Source organism: Dendropsophus ebraccatus, chromosome 8 (genome assembly GCF_027789765.1).
Source record: "Dendropsophus ebraccatus isolate aDenEbr1 chromosome 8, aDenEbr1.pat, whole genome shotgun sequence".
Taxonomy (NCBI): Eukaryota; Metazoa; Chordata; class Amphibia; order Anura; family Hylidae; genus Dendropsophus; species Dendropsophus ebraccatus.
In genome coordinates this window covers 23,271,519-23,294,067 of record NC_091461.1, presented here as the reverse complement: position 1 = coordinate 23,294,067, position 22,549 = coordinate 23,271,519, and the positions used below count along the sequence as shown (strand labels likewise).

The following is a 22,549-nucleotide window of genomic DNA, read 5'->3' as shown; positions in this document are numbered from 1 at the left end:
TTGATTGACAAAGTTTAGACAAATTTATTGAGTGGAATTAAACATTTCCTAAAATTTCCATGTCTTAACCGTTCGGTCACAAAGAACCTACTGTACAAAGTTAGAAGTACCAAAAATATTTCAAGAATTGAAAAGAATGAAATGTATTTTCAGATGCCCTGATAAGTCTAGTCCATTCACTTGGACCATTCGTAATTTCTTGGCCTGATTTTATACCGATTACCGGTAAACTAAAAGCCTGATTGGCTCTAAGTCACTTCTGTTTGGAGACATTTAAAATAATTTTCAAGCTCAAATCTCTATGGGCTTTAGAACATTAAAAACTAGAGAGAGAGGATTCTCCACACTGCGAGCCCTGCAGGAACAGTATTATAAGTGCTAGTCGCTGACAGATACCATTACCGTGCAGAATTAAAAGCTACTGGAGCCATTGGTGGGTGGAGAGCAGCGCTACTGACGCATATTCTGTGCATTAGAGAGGGTTCTGGATAAAGTGGAGAGGGAGGGGTCTCTTATTTCATTAAGGTGCATAGTTTCTTTATATCACATAGGAGGACACAGCTTTTGCCTGTCAGCATAGTGATTGCCTGATAATCCCTGACACTAGATGAGGTCTGTACTGGCAGAGGTCCATCTGGAGTCTAGCTGCTGGTCCTCTGTGGTATGGGAATATTCTCATGGAGATACTTCATACTTCCTTGCTCAGAGAAGTCGGAGACCACATGATTTTCTCCACGCAGTAACCACTTGGTGGTAAGCAGTCCTTCTATTCCCACCGGCCCCCTGGCATGGATCCTGGCCGTGCTGATGCCAACTTCAGCTCCTGGGATAGTAAAGGAAACAGTATTTGTAAATAAAACACCCATTCCAAGACACCATTGAATGTTATAACCAAGACCATTGCTTGAGACTGAAGATATCCTGTACGGCTTTCTATAAGGAGTTAGGTTGACATAAGGACCCAGTACCCCAAACACATGAACGCACAAGCTATTGCACAAGCCCCTATTACACAGGGTGATGTTGAGGAGCAAACGAGCGTTGTCAGCTGTCCTTGTTCCCCGCTCGCTGCCGCCGCTATTGCTTGGATCGGCAGCGAGCAGGTGAGTCGGGGGGGGGGGGGGGGGGGGGGGCTAGATCGCCTGGGCAGCCCATAGAAGATAGCACCGGTCTGCTGCCACCGCTCCTATTCCACGGAGTGACTGCATCAGATTGCTGCTATCACAGTTGTCTTTTAACATATTAAAAGAGAAAACGACAGCAACGATCAGCCGACATTGTTCATGTCAGCTGATCGTTGCCTTCAATTAAACCAGACGATTATCGGCCAAATGCGGCCGATAATCGCTTAGCATGATAGGGCCTTCAGTCTCCTTCCTATTCTGGCAGCTGAATACTGCACCCTTAATCCCCCTGCAGAAGGATTCTCTTCAGCTATACCACCATAATACTGCAGAGGGGCTGCTGCATCCAGGGCAGAAAGCTATTTCTATTGGCTGCTCTACAGTGAACAGGATTCCTATGTTGGAACCTGGCTACAGGGACAGTGACTGAGCATTTGTGTCCTCCACTGCTCAGGAGACATGCACATTACCGTACCCTTTAAACACTAGGGAGTACCAAGCTGCATAGGTACATGTCCATGCTCATTACTGGATCATTTTTCTGAGTGACACAGGCACAATGGTTATAGACTAATGGCACTAGGAGGCGACCAAAAAAAATAAAAAAGTGAACAATCCCTTTAACTGTTCACAAACAGAAAAGAGTACTGTGCAAGATAGATGAGAATGTACTGTACCATACAGGGGTGGTGTTAGCAATAGGCATCTGGAGAGTTGCCTAGTTATAGTTCACCACTTTCAGCTATATACGAGTTCTATAAACACACATGGTATTGAATGTTATATGGTGGAGCAGGGAGCTTTTTGCTTCATACAGTCTTCGTCCTTTGTAGTTACTATAGAATTAATGCGCTACTGACACGAGACCCAACGCTCTGACAAATGAACCATACCTAGGCCAAAGCGGTAACCGTCTGAAAATCTGGTGCTGGTATTCCAGAATACACAGGCGCTGTCTACATGCTGAAGGAAATATTCTGCAGTCGTTTCTGTAGAGAGAAATCATAAGAAATCACTGACCCTGGAATCCCATCAGACTAACGTGTGTGTGTTCTATATATTTTACACACAGAGAGCAGAAGGCTCACCGTTCTCCGTGATGATGGCATCTGTGTGAGAGCTGCCGTATTTGTGGATATGTTCTATCGCATCTTCAACACCATCCACCACCTCAATGCAACACTCCAGATCTCCATATTCCGTTCTCAAGGATTTTACTTCAGAGGGGCTAAAGGTCAAGTAGGAGGCAAACTTCGGACCAGCGTGGATTTTTACCTGCAGAAAATAAAAATAGTTTTTAGTTTCTTTTATTTTAGCCTTATATGTGTTGAGCAGGATATGCCACTAACGTTCTATGGATTCCACTTATCAGGAGTTCAATGACCCCCTAATCTGCAGCAGCAGCAGGGCATGAGGCGATGTGGCCACACAACCTTTGTTCTCCTCAATGACTTCTATAGAAGTCATGGAAACATGCTAGCTCAGCCATTTCTAATATAGAAGGGATATTCTATAGCTCAAAAATAAGAGTTGCTATCATCTCTAGGCACAGACTTCTGTAAGTTACTGTGCATGAGATACATATATGTCTGTACCTGGATGGAAAACAAATCTTTACCATGTAATAGTCATACATGAGGTTTGTATTATTCATCTACAGTCAATGTAGAGCTCCCGGCAGATATAAGCCATAGATCACCTGTTCTACTCTCAGCATGTCAATGATTTGGTCAAACAGCGGTGTCCTCAGTACATCTCGGTGGATGAGCAGAGTCTCCATCGCATTGCAGGCAGCAGGATACTCGCATTTAGAATCTCGAACTAAGGAAAGTAAATCAGAAAATAATATTAGTACCAGAAAGATGCATCATTCTATATACAGTGGTAATTTGGTTTAAAGAGGATGTACCACCAGGTACATCCTCTTTAATCTAAACCCACGGATTGAACGGTGCAGTCACGGGGAAGGCGGTGCCGCGGTCCGTTTTTCGGACCGCTGCCCGGTTCTCGTGCACGTCGTCGTTCTATGCACCGGAACCGCCCAGTGCTCAAGCACTGGAGGCTGGCCGGGCTGCCCCCAGTGGAAGGGAATTCCCTCCCCTGTATGACGTGGCTCCATTCATTCTAAGGGAGCCGCGTCATACAGGGGAGCACTGGCTAGCTCCGGTATATAGAACGGCGCCATGCAGGGGAACCGTGCAGCGGCTTAGCTGTGACGGCGATGTTCGATCCGTGGGTTGAGATTAAAGAGGATGTACCTGGTGGTACATCCTCTTTAAGAGTAACTTGGTTTAAGAGCATTTTGGTTTAAGAGATCACAGTTTTTCAAAATTGTAACTTGGTTTAAGAGCATTGATTTGGTTTAAGAGCTCCCTGTACTGGGTGGGAGCGTGAGTGGGGGAGGGGCATGGTCTGCATAGCGGGGTCTACAGCTCTGTACTCTGACCCAGAAAGTCTCCCTCACCTTCCAAATCATAGCAGATACACTTCAGGCTGGGGCTCACATCAGGGGACAGGACTGTGGAGGTAATCTCTCCATAGCTGTAACCTCTCTCTCCCTGGACACAGAGTGCTGCATGTATGTGCCCACATCTGCCCTGCTCATTCCTTCATGCTCACTGCAGTCTCTGTCAGCCCTTGTGTTTCCCATACTCTCCATTACTGTACAGTAACTTATAATATCAAATATTCTGCTGTTCCTGAATTTTTTTAAAATTTGTTTTACATATTATTCAGAACAATCAATCATTATTTTTGGGGTGTGGAACCAATTGTCTGCATATCAGTGATTTCTTATGGGAAAATTTGCTTTGGTTTAACAGTGAATTTAGATTACAAGCGCGGTCCTGGAACGATTTATGCTCGTAATCCAAGGCACTACTGTATATATCTATGCTGTCAGTTTCCAGATCATACAGCAGTAGATACTGCTGCTGCTTATGATCCGGAATCTAGTTTCACCGGCTCTCCCATCAATCCGTTGTGTCTTCAGGACCCACCTACTCTAGAATGATTGACAGCCAGAGGAGGCAGGGCCTGAAGACAGCAACTGGAGAATAGGATGCCAGCGGCGTTAAGTATGCGATGGCACAGATATCTTTACACAGGAAGATATGTGGCAATAAGATAAAGCCAGCTCTAAACACATAATCAGTCGAGGATCAGGCGTTTTGCCCCTCCTCAACTGACCGCTGTCCGATTATCGGCTGAAGGAGCGTTTCTTGGATGATAATAAGCCTAAGTAAAGTCAGTGACTCCTGTACTTACCAATCCTTGTGACTTTCTCCACACTAGCTTCACTGTCCACATAGACATGGCATATGCCCTCACTGTGGCCCATGACAGGTATCCCCTTGGCTGCTTTCTGAATATCCCTGACCAGCTGAGAGGAACCCCGCGGGATGATCAGATCTATCAGCTTATGCAAGCGGCAGAGATCCTCCACCTCTTCTCTAGTATTGACCTGTAATATAGGAGATGATAAAATACACAGATAAGGGGTGCCCATCCCTGCACCAATAAACAGGAATACAGCCACACACAGATCTGCCATCACTTCATATACACAAGAACATACCAGCTGGATGGCATCTTTAACTCCATGAATAGCCAGTGCCTCTTGGGTAAGACGGTACAGGGTCTGGTTGCTATTAGACGCCTCTTTTCCTCCTTTCAACAATAAGCCATTGCCACTGGCTATAGCCAATGCAGAAACCTGGTCACAGAAGGAAATCAGAAATCAAGCTCTGCATTGGAGTATAATGTTATAAAATAAACAAGTGTCTGGCATATATGCTAGATATAGGATGGTTATAATGTCATGTAAAATGGTTGGTAGTACCTGAGGAAGGCAGTCTGGCCGAGACTCAAAAATAACCAGCAAGACTCCTATGGGGACAGTAACTTGTTCAAGTTCCAGTTCCTTGGCGATTCGTGTTCTACGTATCACACGTCCTACGCTGTCCTGGGAGGAGACTGCTATCTGTCTGAGTCCTATGGCCAAGCTGTTTAGTTTTGCTGTTGAAAGGCTTAATCTTTTCAATAACGGAGGTGCCAGTCTGCCTGTAAGAATAATAATAAAATTATTAAATACATAAATATAATAAATACATACAATTTTGCAGGGTAGTCGGTTGGTTTTGGTCATTTGACCGATCCGTTGAACGAGCAGAAAAAGTAGCGCTATTGTTTTAGGCTATTATTTTATTGTGTATACAGCAAGGGGGGCCATTTCCTATGGAGTTTAATGTGTGCAACTATTCTAATGAAGATTGGTGTGTGTTTTGTTCCAAAGTCACAAAATTGCAAAAAATTGTGCAATCGTATTCACCAGACGTAAGCCTGCCCATGTTTGTGTGACTTTTTAAAAAGTCGCAATTGATAAATTAGGTGGTAATCCCGGATTATGCAAACTTTTGGGTGAATACTCAAAATAGGAAAATTAAAAAAAAAAAATTAGCATCTAAAAAATATTCACCAGTCGAATATTGGTTCATAAATAGAACTTACACCAAAAATGGGTGAAAAATCCAATTATTCACAAATAGGCACAAAGCCCCAGGGCTGTGGAGTTGGAGTCTGAGCTAGTTTTGGCTGGAGTCGGAGTTGGAAAAAAAATATACCGAATCAGACTCCAGCTTTAAAAAAATCTTTAGAAAATGTAGAATTGAATTTTGATATGAATTTTACAAGTTTTGTTAACAAATGTATATTATGAGCAACATTCTAATAGGACACTGGCCCTATTACATAAGGGTGGTCGGGGAATATATCAGTAATAGGACACTGGCCCTATTACATAAGGGTGGTCGGGGAATATATCAGTAATAGGACACTGGCCCTATTACATAAGGGTGGTCATGGAAAAGTTGTTGGTCACTATTTGGCAGTTTGTTTCTGAGCTAAAAGAGTCCATAGTGTGGGGGGAGATCTGTGCTGTTCTCTTCCTGAATGCTGGATGACTGTATATGATCAGCAGTGTAATATGAAGATATCCTGTGTAATATAGAGGAGGAGGAGGAGACATAAGTAGTGTAGCAGTAACCTCTGTCCTCATTGTGGTGTTTTCTCTCTGGGAGAAGATTGTGTGTTTTTCTATAGTGTTCTATGGCTGCAGCTGTGTGTGTGTGTGTGCGCATGCTATGGCTGCAGTAGGCTGTGTGTATGTGTGCTATGGCCGCAACAAGCCGTGTGTGTGGTGTGCGCTATGGCTGCAGCAAGCTGTGTGTGCGTGTGCTATGGTTGCAGCAGGCTGTGTGTGTGTGTGTGTGTGTGTGTGTGTGTGTGTGTGTGTGTGTGTGCGCGCGCGCGCGCGCGCGCTATTGCGTGCCTCCACAGTGATCTTTTATATCACTGTGTGACCCCTCTCTATATCACTATGTGTGACCACCTATATATCACTATGGCTGACCTCTATATCACAGGGATCTGGCAGTGTTAGCAGTGTGTGTGTATGGTGAATATTTAGTTAGAAACATAGAAGATTGTCAGCAGGAACAGACCACCTGCTCCATATAGTCTAGTTCTGAGTTGTTAAGGACATGGAGGCTGGAGACTGGCTGCATCCACTGCACACACAGGAGAAGCTGTTTTATATACAGTATTCCTTTATTCACTCAGAAGTCGCCCCAGGATCATGTAGGACATTAGGGAGAAGCTGCTGAGCCAGTGTGATAAATAACTCCCCTGGTAACTGACTGGCCATTTGTGAAGGAGCAGGAGTCTGAGTCGGGAATCGGTCCCGATAAAATTCAGGAGTCGGAGTTGGAGCTGCGGCTTACCGACTCCACAGCCCTGCAAAGCCCTTGATAAATCCCCCCCCCCCCCCCCCCCCAAGTCTATTATTTTGCGCTTACTATTATTAGTCTCCAATGTTTACCAGTGCTTTAAAGCTGTCACACTTCTTGTATGTATGGAAATCTCTCACCTTTATCCTCCGCTTCTTCCATATCCTTCCGGTTTGCAGCAAGAATCTCATCTCTGTTATCAGTCAATAGATCGGCCAGCTGGTGAATGATTTCTGCTCTCTGTTGCGGAAAATTACAAAAGGGTGATTAATTAATTACCTAGCCTTGCTTCTGAGACTAAGGGTCCTATTACAAAAAGCGATTAGCGTGCAAATTATCGTTCGAATTTTAACCGTAATAGTTTTGTGTAGATGCAGGCAAAGATCAAACGACCAGCGAGAAAATGTTATTCATTCGCTAAAACGCTGCATCCATCCTCTGTAATTTCGCATTTGTTCACTAATTGTTCGGTGTAATTCCACATCGTTCTTTCATTTGCCGAGATCACACGGATTAAACATCGTAGTAACGATCGTAACTAACGACTATCGTTCTGTGTAAAACCATTTCAGGTTAGCAATAAACAATCTTGTTTGCGATCGTTTATTGTTAATCGATAAAAATCACTTCACCTAAAAAAGGACCCAAGTGTTGAAGCACAGCCACAGTGTCCTGTCTCGGCCAGCGATTGGTTGAGTCGGCAGGTTCTGCTCCTGAGCGCTCGCTTTGTAACCAGGAAGAGGAGAGAAGTTTGCAGGGCAGGATGGAGGCAAAACAGGAGCACCAGGGGATGGGGACTGGGCAAGTATTTTTTTTCTATTTCTCCCTGCCAACATAATTTTTCCTCTAGGCCAGAATACCCCTTTAAAGGAAACCAATCACGCTAAAAACGGCCATAAAGCTAAGGAAATGTGCTGGTACATCATCCAGCACGCTTCCCAAATATACCCCTGTACCCTGCATACCATATACATATAAACCGCAAAATTTGTTTAATAATCTCTTGCGCTGTATGTAAATTACCTGCTAAGTAGTCATGGTGGGCGGGTGGCTTGTTCAAGTAGTCATGGTGGGCGGGTGGCTTGTTCAAGTAGTCACGGTCCTGGGCGGGCTCCGGCACTGTAATCATGTCCCTCTGGGCGTGTTGGAAAGAGCTGCATGCTGACGTCACCTAGGGGGCCGGCATTGCACGTCGGCCGGGCTGATGGCTTTACTATGCTGCGCATGCGCAGTTCAGCGGGAGTACACACTGCTGTACTAGGCAGCACAGGCATTTTCTAATAGGCTCCGGTAATATGGCCGCCGCCTAGCAATGACAGAGACACTTTTTATTATAACCCCAGGCGCTCTATGTTTCAGGAGCAGGGACACAGTCAGCCAATAGGAATTGCCTGTAAACAGAAGCCCGTGTGCAGCAACAGATACAAGTACGCTGGACTGCAAGTGGAATGTTGCACCTGGGTGGTGGGCAAGGTAACTGTAATGGCTGCGCTGTGCACGGACTTGTCTGTCTGTCGTGCTGCACAGCGGGACGTGTCCTGTGCGGGAGGCCAGCATGGCACAGGCGCAATACAGCAGCGTCTTCTCTCGCTGTACTGCGCATGCGGGTGACGTCAGCATGCAGCTCTTACCAACATGCCCAGAGGGGCGTGATTACAGCGCCAGAGCCCGCCCAGGACCATGACTAGATGAACAAGCCACCTGCCCACCGTGACTACTTAGCAGGTAATTTACATACAAACTATTAAACTAACTTTGCAGTTTATATGTATATGGTATGCAGAATACAGGGGTATGTTTGGAAAGGGTGCTGGGTGATGTACCAGCACGTTTCCTTAGCTTTATGGCTGTTTTTAGCTTAATTGGTTCCCTTTAAGCCTTAAAAGTAAATTCCATCTTGTTCCGTAACAGTTGCTAGTTTACTATTGTACAAAATTTGACAGTAAGGGTTTAATTAGAAAAAAAAAAAAGCTTAAGAATCAATAACATTTTCTACATCACCTGTTCGGGCTTCAGTGTTGCCAGATTTCTTCCGCCTGCCCGGGCCATTTCAGCCTGTTGTTCCACAGTGGGCCCTGAAAAAGGATCAGGCAAGAGTAGTAACAGTAAGGAGTTGTGTGTTAAATACATTTTTTTTTTTTTTTTTTTTACGGTATTTTAATATTGATTGACTTCTCTTAAGAGACATCATCAATTGTCCCATTCCCGTTAACAAAACAGAACTGCAGTACCAGCCAAACCCACTATAAAATGTATGGCGCTGTACCTAAAAAGAAAAAACACAGTAGCCACTTTCATCCTTGGATCAATGAAAGTTTGAGGCTCAGACCCCGGATTCTGATACCCTAAGGATATTTTAAAGACAGTGCATCAATATTAGAAGTCCTGAAAAAAACACCTTTAAAGCAACTTAATTTTGTAACTTACCAGCAGGTTTAACTTCTGAAAAGAACGTTCCCACTTTTTTCCCTTCAACAATATCTGTAATTACGTGGCCAGATATTTTTGGATGCGTTCCATTAGCGATCACAACGGAGGTGCCACCCTGAAGGGCCCACAGGGCGGCCTTCACCTGGAGCAAAAAACATATATAATAAATAAAAAGTAGTCATCTTATTAAAATTTAAAAAACACTACTGAAGTGCAGCTGTACCTTGGCCTCCATTCCTCCCATACCAACTCTTGATTTGGTCCCAAATGTCACAGATTGCTGGTCTCCCGGATAGAAGATGTCGATGAGTTTGGCGTCATCTGACCCGGGTGGGCTGTCAAAAAGTCCTGTAAGCAAGGAAGGGGGGGGGGGGGGGGGGACTATAAATGGCAATGAAAGAACTCTACCTACATCATCTAGGAAACACATTTAGCAATGCCACTGATGGATATGGTCGCAAAGAAAGGACTTGAACCTATACCCCAACCAATTGAGTTAGAAGGTCCTGCAAGATGCGGATCAGATGCCTCCATTCACCAAAGCTTAAAGGGGTTATCCAGGATTAAAGAAAAAAAAAAACAAAAACGATTTCCTCCAGAAACAGCGCCCTTCTTGTCTTAGTTTATGTGCGGTATTGCAGATCAGTTCTCTTCAGGTGAATGGAGCAGAGTTGTAATACCACACACAACCTGAGGACATGTGTGGCACTATTTCTGGAAGAAAGCATTTTTTTTTTTTCAAATTCTGGATAACCCTTTTAAATGGCACTGTCGCTTTAAAAACTCTTTGACATGTCCTAGAGAAAAGTCTAAGGTTCTGACCGGTCCGGGCTGAGAGAAGTGCTTGGCTAAGTGATCCACTCCCTATCTCACTGCAGGAGTAATTCTCCATTGTAAATCTATAGAGACAACAAGACTGAGATCACAGCGAACCAGGAAGTGAAACACATAGGGGGAGATTTATCAAACTGGTGTAAAGTAGAATTGTCTTAGTTGCCCCTAGCAACCAGATTCCACCTTTCATTCCTCACAGATTTTTTGAAAAATGAAAGGAATCTGATTGGTTGCTAGGGGCAACTAATACAATTCTACTTTACGCCAGTTTGATAAATCTTACCCATAGCCTATCCCTTCTCCCAGCTCTGTTCAACCACTGCTGGAGATGTGAACACCCAGACCCAACCAATTAAAACTTTAGACGTCTCTGCAGTACTTTTTATTTACTTTTTTTTAAAGTGACAGTAACACTTTTAAAAAGAACCAGCCTATGTTTTGGCATCTGCATAAGGTGTCACCCACATATCCCACAGAGCTGTATTTTAAGGATTAGCTCATCCAGAAGGCTAAGGACCCTATTACATGAGATTATTAGCGTCCAAATTATCATTATATTGTTCGGATTTAAATGATAATCGTTTCGTGGAAATGCAGGCAACAATCGAACGACCGAGGAGAAATCGTTCATTGGTGCTGACGGTAAAATCATGGTTAATCGTTCACTGTCATTCTGCATTCGTTCAGTAATTTTTCAGTGTAATTCCACATCGTTCCTTCATTTGCTGGGATCAGATGAAGTAAACGACTGTCAATAACGACTATCGTTCTGTATAATGTGGTGAACGATTTCAGGTTATCGATGCAAAATATAGTTTATCGTTAAAAATTGCTTTGCCCAAAACAAGGGTAAGGAACCTTGGCTCTCCAGCTGTAACAGCCGAAGAGCTAAGGTTCCCTACCCTTAGCTAGGTTACTTGCGTCTGAGGGACCATATACCTGCACACATCCTCTCTAGACTCCAAAAGGAACCGCATTCTGAGAAAATTAAAGGAGAAGTCCGGCAAAAATTTTTGTATTGTATTGATCCGCAAAAGTTATACAAATCACCAATATATACTTATTAAGGGGAAATCCACATAAAGTGCTTTCTTCCCTGCGCTTACTACTGCATCAAGGCTTCACTTCCTGGATAACATGGTGATGTCACTTCCTAGATAACACAGTGATGTCACAACCCGACTCCCAGAGCTGTGCGGGCTGTGGCTGCTGGAGAGGATGATGGCAGGGGGACACTGAGGGACACAGGGCACTGGAGGGACACTGACCATCTCTCTGCCATCATCCTCTCCAGCAGCCACAGCCCGCACAGCTCTGGGAGTCGGGTCGTGACATCACCATGTTATCCAGGAAGTGAAGCCTTGATGCAGTAGTAAGTACAGGGAAAAACACTTTATAAGCATTTCCCGTAATAAGTGTATATTGGCGATTTGTATAACTTTTGGGGGGCAATACAATACTTTAATATAAATTGTCACCGGACTTACCCTTTAATAGCAGACCTACTTCGAGGGCTTGTCTACCTAGGCAAGTTCCTTTTTTCTGTATCAGTGGGGAAGGTCAGCCAGTGCACAACTGTGATGTATTACAGGTGCATGTGTTATTGGTGTGATAGAAAGCTCATTTATCGTTGACTCATAGTCCTAGAAAGTTTTATAATTCCTTGGCTTTAAGACGGGAGAACATTAAGGCAAATTAGTGAGGTCATGTCCAATTATCAAGGCAGAACGCTGGCACAGAACGCAGTAATATAATGCTATCACCTTCCACATCGGACAGGACGATGATTAAATCCGCCTTCATTTCGACAGCCAGTCGCGCTGCCAGGCTGTCATTGTCCTTGATACTGATCACCTGTGGAATAAACTGAGGTCAGCAAAGAAACCTACCCCGAGCAAGAAAACAGACTGGATACACAAAGGATGCGGGGCACGCGAAGCATAGCAAGCCAGCAGCATGCAAGACTGGGCCTGCCATATTGCATGTGGGGCTCGAGCTGGATGCAATCCAAAAACACCACAAAGGCACATTACATGTAAATGAAAGACTATAGCCTACAGATAATTTTACTGTGCCATCTCGACTGGTAATACATCAATGTAAGTGCTGAAACCTCTGTGTGATCTGAGAGCTATTATATGTGTGTTGTATTAGTCACCTACAAGCATACCTCTAGAGCAGGGATGGGGAACCTTCGGCCCTACAGCTGTTGCAAAACTGCAATTTCCATCATGCCTGGACAGCCAAAGCTTTGGCTGTCCATGAATAATGGGAAATGTAGTTTTGCAACAGTTGTAGGGACGAAGGTTCCCCATCCATGCTCTAGAATCATGAATTCTGCATGTGAAGCATATAGGTTAATTTGCAGATTAAGTATCTGCTAGTATAACACCTACATCCAGGGTGGGGGGGGATTTATGAAGACCGGTGGTCTTATATTAAGCCCTGCCTCCTTTTTCGTGGCAGAATTCACTAAGAGGTGTACGCTTCTCAGTGAATCCGGCCGGCCTGGCGCCCGAATCTGCGCCTGGCGTACCAAATCTACACCCGCTTCCAGCAGGTGTAGATTTGCATCATGATTTGCGTCTGCGAGCACGCGTAAATCACAATAAATGAGGTGCGGGAGGAGGACACGCCTCCTCCCCGCCTCATCACACCCCCGAAAGCTCTGCCAGCCCGCCCATCGGGCGAGCAGGGCGCACAGGAGGCGTACAACAGGGAGAACGGGTGAATATGCACCTTCTCCCTGGCGTACCGTTCGTAAATCCCCCCTAGTGTTCCTTGTCCCTGCAGTTCCTTTCATATATGGTTTCCATTGCAGACAACGTACTGGGTGTTTAGGCAATGTTGGGACACGGACCAACAGGGAAGAGGCGTTACTAGAGTCTGGTCTGTGTTTTTATTCTGGGGCCTTTATTGGTTTAGTAGTCTGGTCTTCGGTCAATAGTCATTTACAAGAGTGATGAATGGGGTCCCATACATTGTGCAATTCATAAGCCATAGACTGGCACATTTCATATATAAATGCAGAAACAAGGAGGAGAGGCGAGTATCTGCAGGGTCTGGTCTGCCATCTGTGAGGCTTGTACGAGTTTAGTACATTTGGTTTTGCAGCAAAACCACAATTATCATCATGCTTGGCCAACCAACGCTTTGGCTGTCCAGAACTGATGGGTATAGTAAATAGGCAACAGGTAGAGGGTCATAGGCTTGACACCACTGATCCTGCAAGTCTTATCTTTATTTGTGTTGCCGAGTCTGCTCTGAAGTCTCCTTTTAGTGGGTCTATATTCATTTTGGGCTGTGATAAAGAGAGTCCCATGCACAATTTGTGCCCAGGGGGGTGGGCATTTCCTATAAATTTGCAGGAACCAGGAGAGGTGAGTATATGTTTGTGTGTGGCGGGTCTAGTCTGTCATCTTTAATTTTTAGGTAAGTTTGGAGTCTGTACATGTTGTTTGCTCCTTTTCAAAAGTTGGCAAATATGCAGATACTAAATCAGAACCACTTTAGTAGATCGGTATATATACAGGTTAAGTCATAAATCTCAATATAAAGTGGTCATTCACACATTCCAGAACAGTACAGCCATGTCAGTACAGTAGCGCAAAGATTTTAGTTTCGGAGCTCACGGCATCATTCCGTAAAACATAGTTGGTATATACGAACTGTGTACAGAGAGTGTAGCCTTAGCATCACAGTGTGGAGACCTCTGAATCGCCTTGTATAGAATATTGTATAAAATTCACCAACTTTCTCCAGGTTCAGCACTCACGTGTTAGTTAGCCATGCCATGCACTAGTACTATCGCATCTCCGCAAGCAGCCGGACACCCACAGAAATACTTCACCCACATTTACCCCCTGTAGATCACTGTTTGGTTCTGGAGGAGGAACAACTGCATCATTGGTATTAATGATCGGCACAATGTTCATCCGCAGCAGCTCGTGTAAGGTGCCATTTAAGTTACGTCTCTTCTGTTCATCGTGGAAATCCAGGTTCGTGACCAAGATCTAAGATAAAAAGAATTTCTTGAAAAGACCCATAATCAGTGAGCTCTACCCCAGTGTGTACGCAGGACTCGAGTGCTGGCTACAAGCCCAGGATTTTCTCGCCATTCTATTCATAGAGCCAAGTCACCTCCCTCGTCAATGGGTTTTTTCAGGTGAAATGACACGGAGGGAATGGCAATATAAATATCACATACTCCAGATACCATGTGACTCAGCCATCTGGAGCGGAGCAGGGTAATAAGAAAACAGGTCTGGTTTATGGCGCTGGGGTTCTCTGCTTTCTAGACAAAGATTTCTGATACGATAAATGTTACATTGAAAAATATCTAATATTTTAATTGAACAAAAGGTCGGGATATGAAATCACAAATACAATAAATTCCTATAGAACTATTACTACTATTTTTTTTTTATTTTACACAAAAAGGGACTAATCCAGAAAGTGATGGTTTAGCATCAACAGCAAGAGGTGATTTTGCAAAGACTGTCTGTAGTCCTGACAACTATCACATCCCTATACACTAGGAGGGTATATAAACGCTTTACATTACCAGTTACCTGGGCAGCGCATATGCTGTACTGGGTAAACATAGCTTCATACAGTGCCATAAGTCCACTCTGACCCGCTGCTGCACAGGCTCGTGCCTCCAGGACTGGAACTTGCTGTATAAAGGAAAGATTGAGAATGGGAATAAGCCCAGACATCTGCTTTATTTTCTATAAGGTCACATAGGGATTGTATCACTCACCATGTCCTTAAGCTGGTTCTGTCCTGAATGCAATGCCTGCCTAACACTCTGTGACAGAAGGATTTCATGGCGGAGACGCTGCTTTCCAAATGCCACAGCTCCACTGGTGACGATCATCATTTCCCGGCCTTGGTTCTGCAGTACGGACACCTGCAGCAGAGGAGTGGTCAGGAGATTAGCAAAAACACAAGCTATATACAACAGGTGGAGAGAAGAGGTGAGCGAATATCAAGTACACTCCGGAACCCGAACTCTCGGCATATGATTACCGGTGGCTGTTCTTGTCATTAAAAAAAAAAAAAAAAAAAAGTTACACTGAAGTCAATGCAAACAACAGCTATTGTTCACAGTGAATTGAACAACAGCTGCTGTTTGACAGTCACTACAATGGCCATTGTGTGAACATAGCCTGAAAAACACAGATACAGGAAGCCATACGGCTGCATCCACCTTCAGCCACTGGTAATGAAATGCAGAGTGGTCGGGTTTAAACCGTGCTCGAGGTTCACTCATCTAAAGTAAGGTAAAGATACAATTAATCCCTCAGAAAATGTACTATATCATCTATGGGAATGGCTAATCACAATGCTTAAACTTGTCATGGCCACAGTAAGAAAGGAAGCCATGGCATTGGTGTGAAGCGCAAGGTACTAAAATAACATAGGGTATAAATTTCTGTGGATTCATGGATCCTAGGTCATGTAGCCTGCCTAGAAACATTGCCCCTGCACCGATGCACACTTATAAATAGGTAACCAATTGCTAGGCAAGTATCACTTTTGCACATGTGTGTACACTGACTCTCTGCCAAGTAATGGGCAAACCTATCTGACACTTGAGCTGATTCCCACACGGGTATGACTATAGCTGGAGACGTGCCGACGTAAAACTCCTAAAATAAACATTGCCTATCTCTTTGTACGATAGTCTGTTGGTGAAACCTGACGATTATGTGCATGTAAGGCCAGCTACAGGGACCCCAAAATAAAGAACTTTACTCTGGTTAGATCGATATAGGTTTGATACACTGGTCACCTAAGATTGTTCAGTCAGAGTCCCAAAGACAACTTTCTGTAGCCACTCTCCATGTCCAACTCCATGCCATTATCACTCACCTGCTCCACGATGGATGCCAGCCGACCCAAGGCTAAGCCACACTCATCTCCACGTGTCACCACGGCGCTCCCAAGCTTTACCACAATACGCTTGGCGTGCTTCAACTCGCTGCGGTGCGCAAACGGCTTTCCATGTGAGCGGATGAGAGGCATGGTCATAAAGGGAATGTTGCTCCATTGCCGTGACTGTTGCTGAGCCGTGATGGAAGCTGGAACACCTGCCGTAAAAACAAGAAAATACTAGTGTCACACATCATGACAATGAGAGGAACGTAATGCTGGTGTATCAATGCATCCTGATTGGCGTTTACCCCTGAATGGCGATCGCTGTTATGCCATCACTCTATGAGATGGTACATACTGCCCTAGACTGACAGGGATGCTGCAATTAACCCATAACTGCTTTAGACTAAACTTTAGACTAAACCAATAAGATGTATCCCAATCCACAATGTATGATCTTGGGGTCTCCCACTACAGGGACCCCCTGTTCTCTCTGGACTCCTGAAGTCCCTGAATAGAGCAGTGGTAAAGTATGTGCTCTGCTGTCCCATTCATTGTCTATAAGACTGCTGAGGATTACAGTGCTGAGCTATCATTGGCCTACACAATGTATGGAGCACCAATGAGCATACTTATGTTAGTGAATGGCCCCCTTCCCCGTGTTTCCCCCCACCCACGCCACCCCCGGAAGTGTAGTGCTCTATACTCACCTGATTCGTGTCGACCCCCGCCCGCCATCTTAAGACAATGATGTCATCTTCGGGTGGCCGGCTGAACCGCTCCGACCGTCCCTCGTGCTGGCCGCCCTCTGCCGCGTCATCAGCTGCTCAGCCGCGATTGGCTGAGCACAGTTATGCTCAGCCAATCGCAGCTGAGCAGATGATGATGCAGCTGCAATGATGCCCGAAGATAACATCATTGCCACATTGCAGACTGGAGCTTCGGGAAACCCGTTCCTCCATGATGATGCCCTTATCTAGAACATAGGGAAAAAGTCTTGGTGACAACCCCTTTAAGCCATTAAATGCTTTAGACCTTTAGGAATTTGTCTTTGACCCCTTATCTACCCTATACTGCTTTGGCTGTCCAGGCATGATGGGAATTGTTGTTTTGCAAAGCTGGAGAGCCACAGTTTGACAACTGTACAACAGGGGTATATACGCATGTTGTGACAATATCATGGTTTTACAAAAACTGCAGCAAAAAAGCCATGTGTTCACAATGGTAGTTTACCAAAAAAAATTCTTTCAAATCAACTGGTGTCAGAAAGTTATATAGTTTTGTAATCTACTTCTATTAATAAATCTCCAGTCTTCCCATACTTATCAGCTGCTGTATGTCTTGGAGGAAGTGGTGTATTCTTTTCAATCTGACACAGTGCTCTCTGCTGCCACCTCTGTCCATGATAGGAACGGTCCAGAGCAGAAACTAGTACCCATAGAAAGCCTCTTCTCTCTAGAATGGAGAGAACACACCATTTCCTGCAGGACATATAGTAGCTGAAAAGTACCGGAAGACTTTAGATTTTTAAATAGAAGTAAATTACAAATCTCTGGCACCAGTTGCTTTAAAAAGAAAAAAAAAAAATGGTGAACTACCCCTTTAATACTGGAGGCATATTACATATACAGAGCTCATTGTGCCGTAACCTAAACTAGATAAACTGCATTCACCCGATACGTAGAATCTCATAAGGGCACTCATACCAGGAAAACATAAGCAACATCAAAAGTAATAAAGAAATGAATAAATAAATGCAGAAATCTACTTGCATTTCAGATGAGAGGACGCTGTGGTCCGAACACGGGAAAACAGAGATCGCCCATTGGAGGGACCCCGACAACTCAGTGCAGCCCGGCTCAACATTTTGCTAAGGAAGAATGGATGATAGTATTAGAAGCAGCGATAGTGAGGTTACAGGGTTTAACAATACAACAACACACCCTCAAGGTCTATAAAGGGGCTGGCTATGAGACAACGAACCAGCCATCGCAGCAGACGGGTAAAGTGTATGGATCGGCAGTTATCAGTCTCCGGCTTCTATAATATAGGATAACTAGGCAGATGTGACACACAGGGTGTTATTGCTTATATAATATATGGCCATAGCGGCTGTCACTAATAAAGAGGAGCTGTATAGGCTAAGCCTTCCTATACTGCAGGGATGGGGAACCTTTGGCCCTCCAGCTGTTGCAAAACTACAATTCCTATCATGCCTGGAGAGCCTTCGGCTCTCCAGGCATGATGGGAATTGTAGTTTTGCAACAGCTAGAGGGCCAAAGGTTCCCCATCCCTGCTATACTGTATACATAGATGCCTGTTACCCACCAAATCTGGCCGGGAGCTCTACCCCCAGTGTTTGCACTTGTAGTGAATGGCTGCAGGGATTTCAGCAGCAGCCAATGAGAACGGCAAGAAATATGAACACACGGAAGATGATGAAACCTCGTGCAGGATTGCAGAAGATCTCCAAAGAAATCAATGGGAAATTAAGGAAAGTGCATGACACAAAGCATTAACAGCCTGCAGCAGATAGTGAACAAGCAAGAATAAACCAGTGCAAGCAACGGTAACATCAGCAGCCTAAGAGCTGAACAGGGCTGGGCATCAATGGCTGAATTAGCAAGAACAAAAAAAAAAAAAAAATTCATGTTGCACCTCCAGCTTTGCTAGTATTAGAGACAATCGGAGCGATTTACAATAGTATACAAATACACAAAGCTTAGTTTGGATTGCAGTTTATCATTATGGTCTCCTTGCTCTTTCTGAATAATGATACTCTAACAAAAGCCATGACTATCTCACAAGAACATGCTTTATATTCAATCTATGCTGCAATAATTTCCCAGTCTGTTTAGTAAAATCTAAAGCAGGGTGCGTTCACACGTACAGGATCCGCAGCAGATTTGATGGTGCAGATTTGATGCTGTGTGCAGTTAGTTAGATGAAATCTGCTGCAGATGGTCCAGATCTGCTGCGAAAAATCCGCTGTGGATCTGGTACATGTGAACGTACCCTTAGAGTGCGTGCACATGTACAGGATCTGCAGCAGATTTGATTTGCTTTGAATCTGCAACTTCAAATCTTCTGCAGATCTGGTATGTGTGAACGCACCCTAAGGCTGGGTTCACACTATGTATATTTGAGGCTGTATTTGGTCCTCATGTCAGGTCCTCATAGCAACCAAAACCAGGAGTGGATTGAAAACACAGAAAGGCTCTGTTCACACAATGATGAAATTGAGTGGATGGCCGTCATATAACTGTAAATAACTTCCATTATTTCAATACAACAGCCGTTGTTTTAAAATAACAGCAATTATTTGCCATTAAATGACGTCCATCCACTCAATTACAACATTATGTGAACAGATCCTTTCTGTGTTTTCAATCCACTCCTTGTTTTGGTTGCTATACAGCCTCAAATATACAGCCTCAAATATACGTAGTGTGAACATAGCCTAAGGGTACAAACACACACACCGTATACGCAGCGTATTTTCTGCTGCGATACGCAGCAGATTAGATCTAAATAACTGAACACAGCATCAAATCTGCACCATCAAATCTGCTGCGTATATGGTTTGTGTGTTTGTACCCTTAGGGTGCGTTCACATGCACAGGATCTGCAGCAGATTTGAAGGCGCAGATTTGAAGCTGCAGATTCAAAGCAAATCAATTCTAGGCCATCAAATCTGCTGCGGATTCAAATCTGCGTCATCAAATCTGCTGCAGATCGTGTACATGTGAACGTACCTGAAGAGTGCTAACACACACGACCGATGCGCAGCCGATCAGCAGCAAATTTGATGGTGCAGATTTGATGCTGTGTTGAGTTATTTAGATCTAATTGGTGCGTATCTGCTGCATATCGCAGCAGAAAATATGCTGCATATACAGTGTGTGTGTACCCTTAGGCTTCGTTCCCACTGAGCAAAACTAGCGGAATTCCGCGGCGGACAAAGCAGGAGCGCGCACCTCCCATAGACTCCCATTATGAGAGGGAGGCTAACGGCATTCCGCGGCAGACAATTCCGCCGCAGAATTCCGCTATTTTTGCTCAGTGGGAACGAAGTCTTAGGGTGCGTTCACACGTACAGGATCTGCAGCAGATTTGAAGGCCCAGAATTTATTTGCTTTGAATCTGCAGCTTCAAATCTGCTGCGGATCCTGTACGTGTGAACGCACCCTCAAGGGGGATTCAGGCAATAGAAAGCTCAGAGTGCTTTAAAAAGTGAGTGTACTCGCCTGCCCAGATCCCCTGCAGAGTCTGGAACCTGCTGCTTTCCCTAGTGTTACCTCTGGTAGAGAAGTAGTGGCCCCAACAACCAATCAGATTCCTGCTTTGATTTGTTTTTAAATTAAAGCTGGAATCTGATTGGTTGCTCTTCCCTCTGTGCAAGGTGCTAAAATCTTCCCCATTAGTGATTTTTTTTTTTTTTGCCAAACCCAAGAGCAGTCACTATACATTTGCACTTTATTTTGAACTCCTTTTTTCGGCTATAAAAAATTATGGGTGTGAATCCAGTTTGCAGCAATTATCACCCGTCCAAACACCAGGTGCACAGTGCAACCAGCCGTCCGTGCAGTCATGTGATCGCGTTGTCCCCGTTCAGCACACCTGTGCACCATCACAAGGAAGGAAAGCAACATGTATTTTCAAAACCTTAAAAAAAAATTGGACTATCCCTTCAAATGAGATATTCAGGAAGACAATTGAGTACTGCAAAGTGACATCACTGCCACGTTGTCTATGAGAGGAAACTATAGACTGTAGTAGTGGATGGATATACTGTATACAGCACACAGCATGCACCAGCAGCCTATAAACCTCCTGTATACTATATACACAGAGTCAATGGCCGTCAGCATGCAACAAACAGATGCACAATAAACTTCTGCAACCCAAACTACCCCTTTAAGGAACACAAAAAGCAGCACAGCTAATCTGGCGCAGCTTTGCTGACTCTGCTCATTATATGCACGCACAAAAGTCGCAAGTAAAACAGCACCAGCGCGCTCCTCCTTACCCCTCACCGCCAAGGAAGTTCCAAGATCTCCCGGGAAACCTCTCAATTACTACAATTTATCCAGCTCAAAATAGTGACCCGGCCAGCATGGCCTTCTGCACATGCGCCGGGCATAGACACAAGCGAGACCCCCTAGACGCGCATGCGCGGAGGATTATTCTCCGGGCCTTGCCAAAGTTCGCCGTACTGAGCATGCGCAATGGGGTGACGTGTGTCCGTGACTGGAAACGCGCCATTGGCGGGCAGTTCGTGTGAGGTGTCAGCGTGTAGACGTGTCAGTCAGTGTGAGGGGCCGGGATGTGGCGTGTGTGGTGGTGGTCTCGTGTTCAGACCGTTTTCATGGTTGATAGAACATGAAATGGTTAGAAATTATTGGCCAAACTTATTAACCCCTTGAGGGCACTTTGATTTCTGTGTGTTTCCCCTCAGTCCATTGACAGAGGCTTTTGAGGGCTTGGTATTTAGCAATTGTATTTTTCCACATTCATATTGCTTGTTGTGGGACCAATAGTATCTTCTCAAGACACGTTTTATACTGAGTTTTCGCGATAACGATCGCATTTGAGCAATATTCGGCTCATGTAAACACAGCAAACGATAAAGCGACGAGCGAGAAATTGTTCATTTTGATCTTTCAACATCATCGTTGGGCGTTCGCTAAAAATTCGCAGATCGCTTCGAAACAGTCTTTCACCGATTCACCCTATGTGTGAGATGGGCTTAAAACGATAGCAATAACGACTTTTACAAACGATATATATCATTCCGTCTAAACGCTGATCGTTATAAAAAACACATCGTTATTTTGAAATCGTTAATCGTTTGGGCGAATTATCGCTCCGTGTAAATGAAGCATTACCCATACGAATATCCAGGAATAGAAAAACACAGCTTATTTCCTCCAAAAACAGCGCCATTCCTGTCTTCAGGTTGTTAGTGGTATTACAACTCAGCGTCAATAACATGGATTCGTTGAAGAGACAAGTGGTGCTGATGATGCCCATCATGGCTCCCATGCCCCCCTGATTTATTGCCGCTTGTGACCTAGTGGATAAGAAGAGTGGGATGTGGTTAGGGCATCACCAGCTACAGGCCAGGATATGAGGTGATGGCCCTCCATATGCATTTTGTGTTGGCATCGCTTACTTAGACATTGAAGAAGCGGTTGCATGTGAAAATGGCAGTCGGGTACCTTTGCTTGTATTTGAACAGGGATACCTACTGTAAGGGTACGTTCACACTACAAAAAAGGTCCCACAATTCCATGCTGAATCCCTTCCTGCCGAATCGGCGCCCAATCCTACCTGCTATGTGTTTCAATGGGAGACCTCCGCTCTCCGCGCCTCTCCCCTCAAATAAATGACATGCTGCGCCTCCCTTTGAAACACATAGCAGGCAGGATTCTGTAGTGTGAATGGTACCTGCCAAAAGAGGTCCAAGAAAGGACAACTTTGAGACAAGGAGTG

At 44.6% G+C, this 22,549-nt stretch overlaps 1 protein-coding gene across 2 annotated transcripts; it reads right to left on the bottom strand.

The window, feature by feature from the left end:
- On the bottom strand, positions 1–21,211 carry ALDH18A1 (aldehyde dehydrogenase 18 family member A1). Of its 2 annotated transcripts, none has more exons than XM_069980020.1 (18): positions 21,084–21,211; positions 17,827–17,924; positions 16,052–16,269; positions 14,937–15,086; positions 14,746–14,850; positions 14,029–14,187; positions 11,938–12,028; positions 9,564–9,688; positions 9,338–9,482; positions 8,912–8,985; positions 7,051–7,150; positions 4,966–5,186; positions 4,702–4,839; positions 4,392–4,587; positions 2,824–2,945; positions 2,213–2,399; positions 2,018–2,113; positions 1–823 (listed from the first exon to the last, which is right to left on the bottom strand). In XM_069980020.1, the coding sequence occupies exons 2-18, from the start codon at positions 17,918–17,920 to the stop codon at positions 642–644; spliced, it is 2,403 nt and encodes an 800-aa protein (XP_069836121.1). In that variant the 5' UTR covers positions 17,921–17,924; positions 21,084–21,211; the 3' UTR covers positions 1–641. The 2 variants fall into 2 exon arrangements, with proteins under 2 accessions (XP_069836121.1, XP_069836122.1); XM_069980021.1 differs by having other exon boundaries at positions 14,035–14,187.
- Between the last annotated feature and the right edge of the window lie 1,338 nt (positions 21,212–22,549).

Coding starts and splice junctions, on each gene's coding strand:
- ALDH18A1 (XM_069980020.1), bottom strand. CDS start 17,920: ATGTTGAGCCGGGCTGCACTGAGTTGTCGGGGTCCCTCCAATGGGCGA. Junction 9,483..9,563: donor TGGGAGGAATGGAGGCCAAG/GTACAGCTGCAC, acceptor TTTTTGCTCCAG/GTGAAGGCCGCCCTGTGGGC. Junction 8,986..9,337: donor TTCAGAAGTTAAACCTGCTG/GTAAGTTACAAA, acceptor ATCCTTTTTCAG/GGCCCACTGTGGAACAACAG.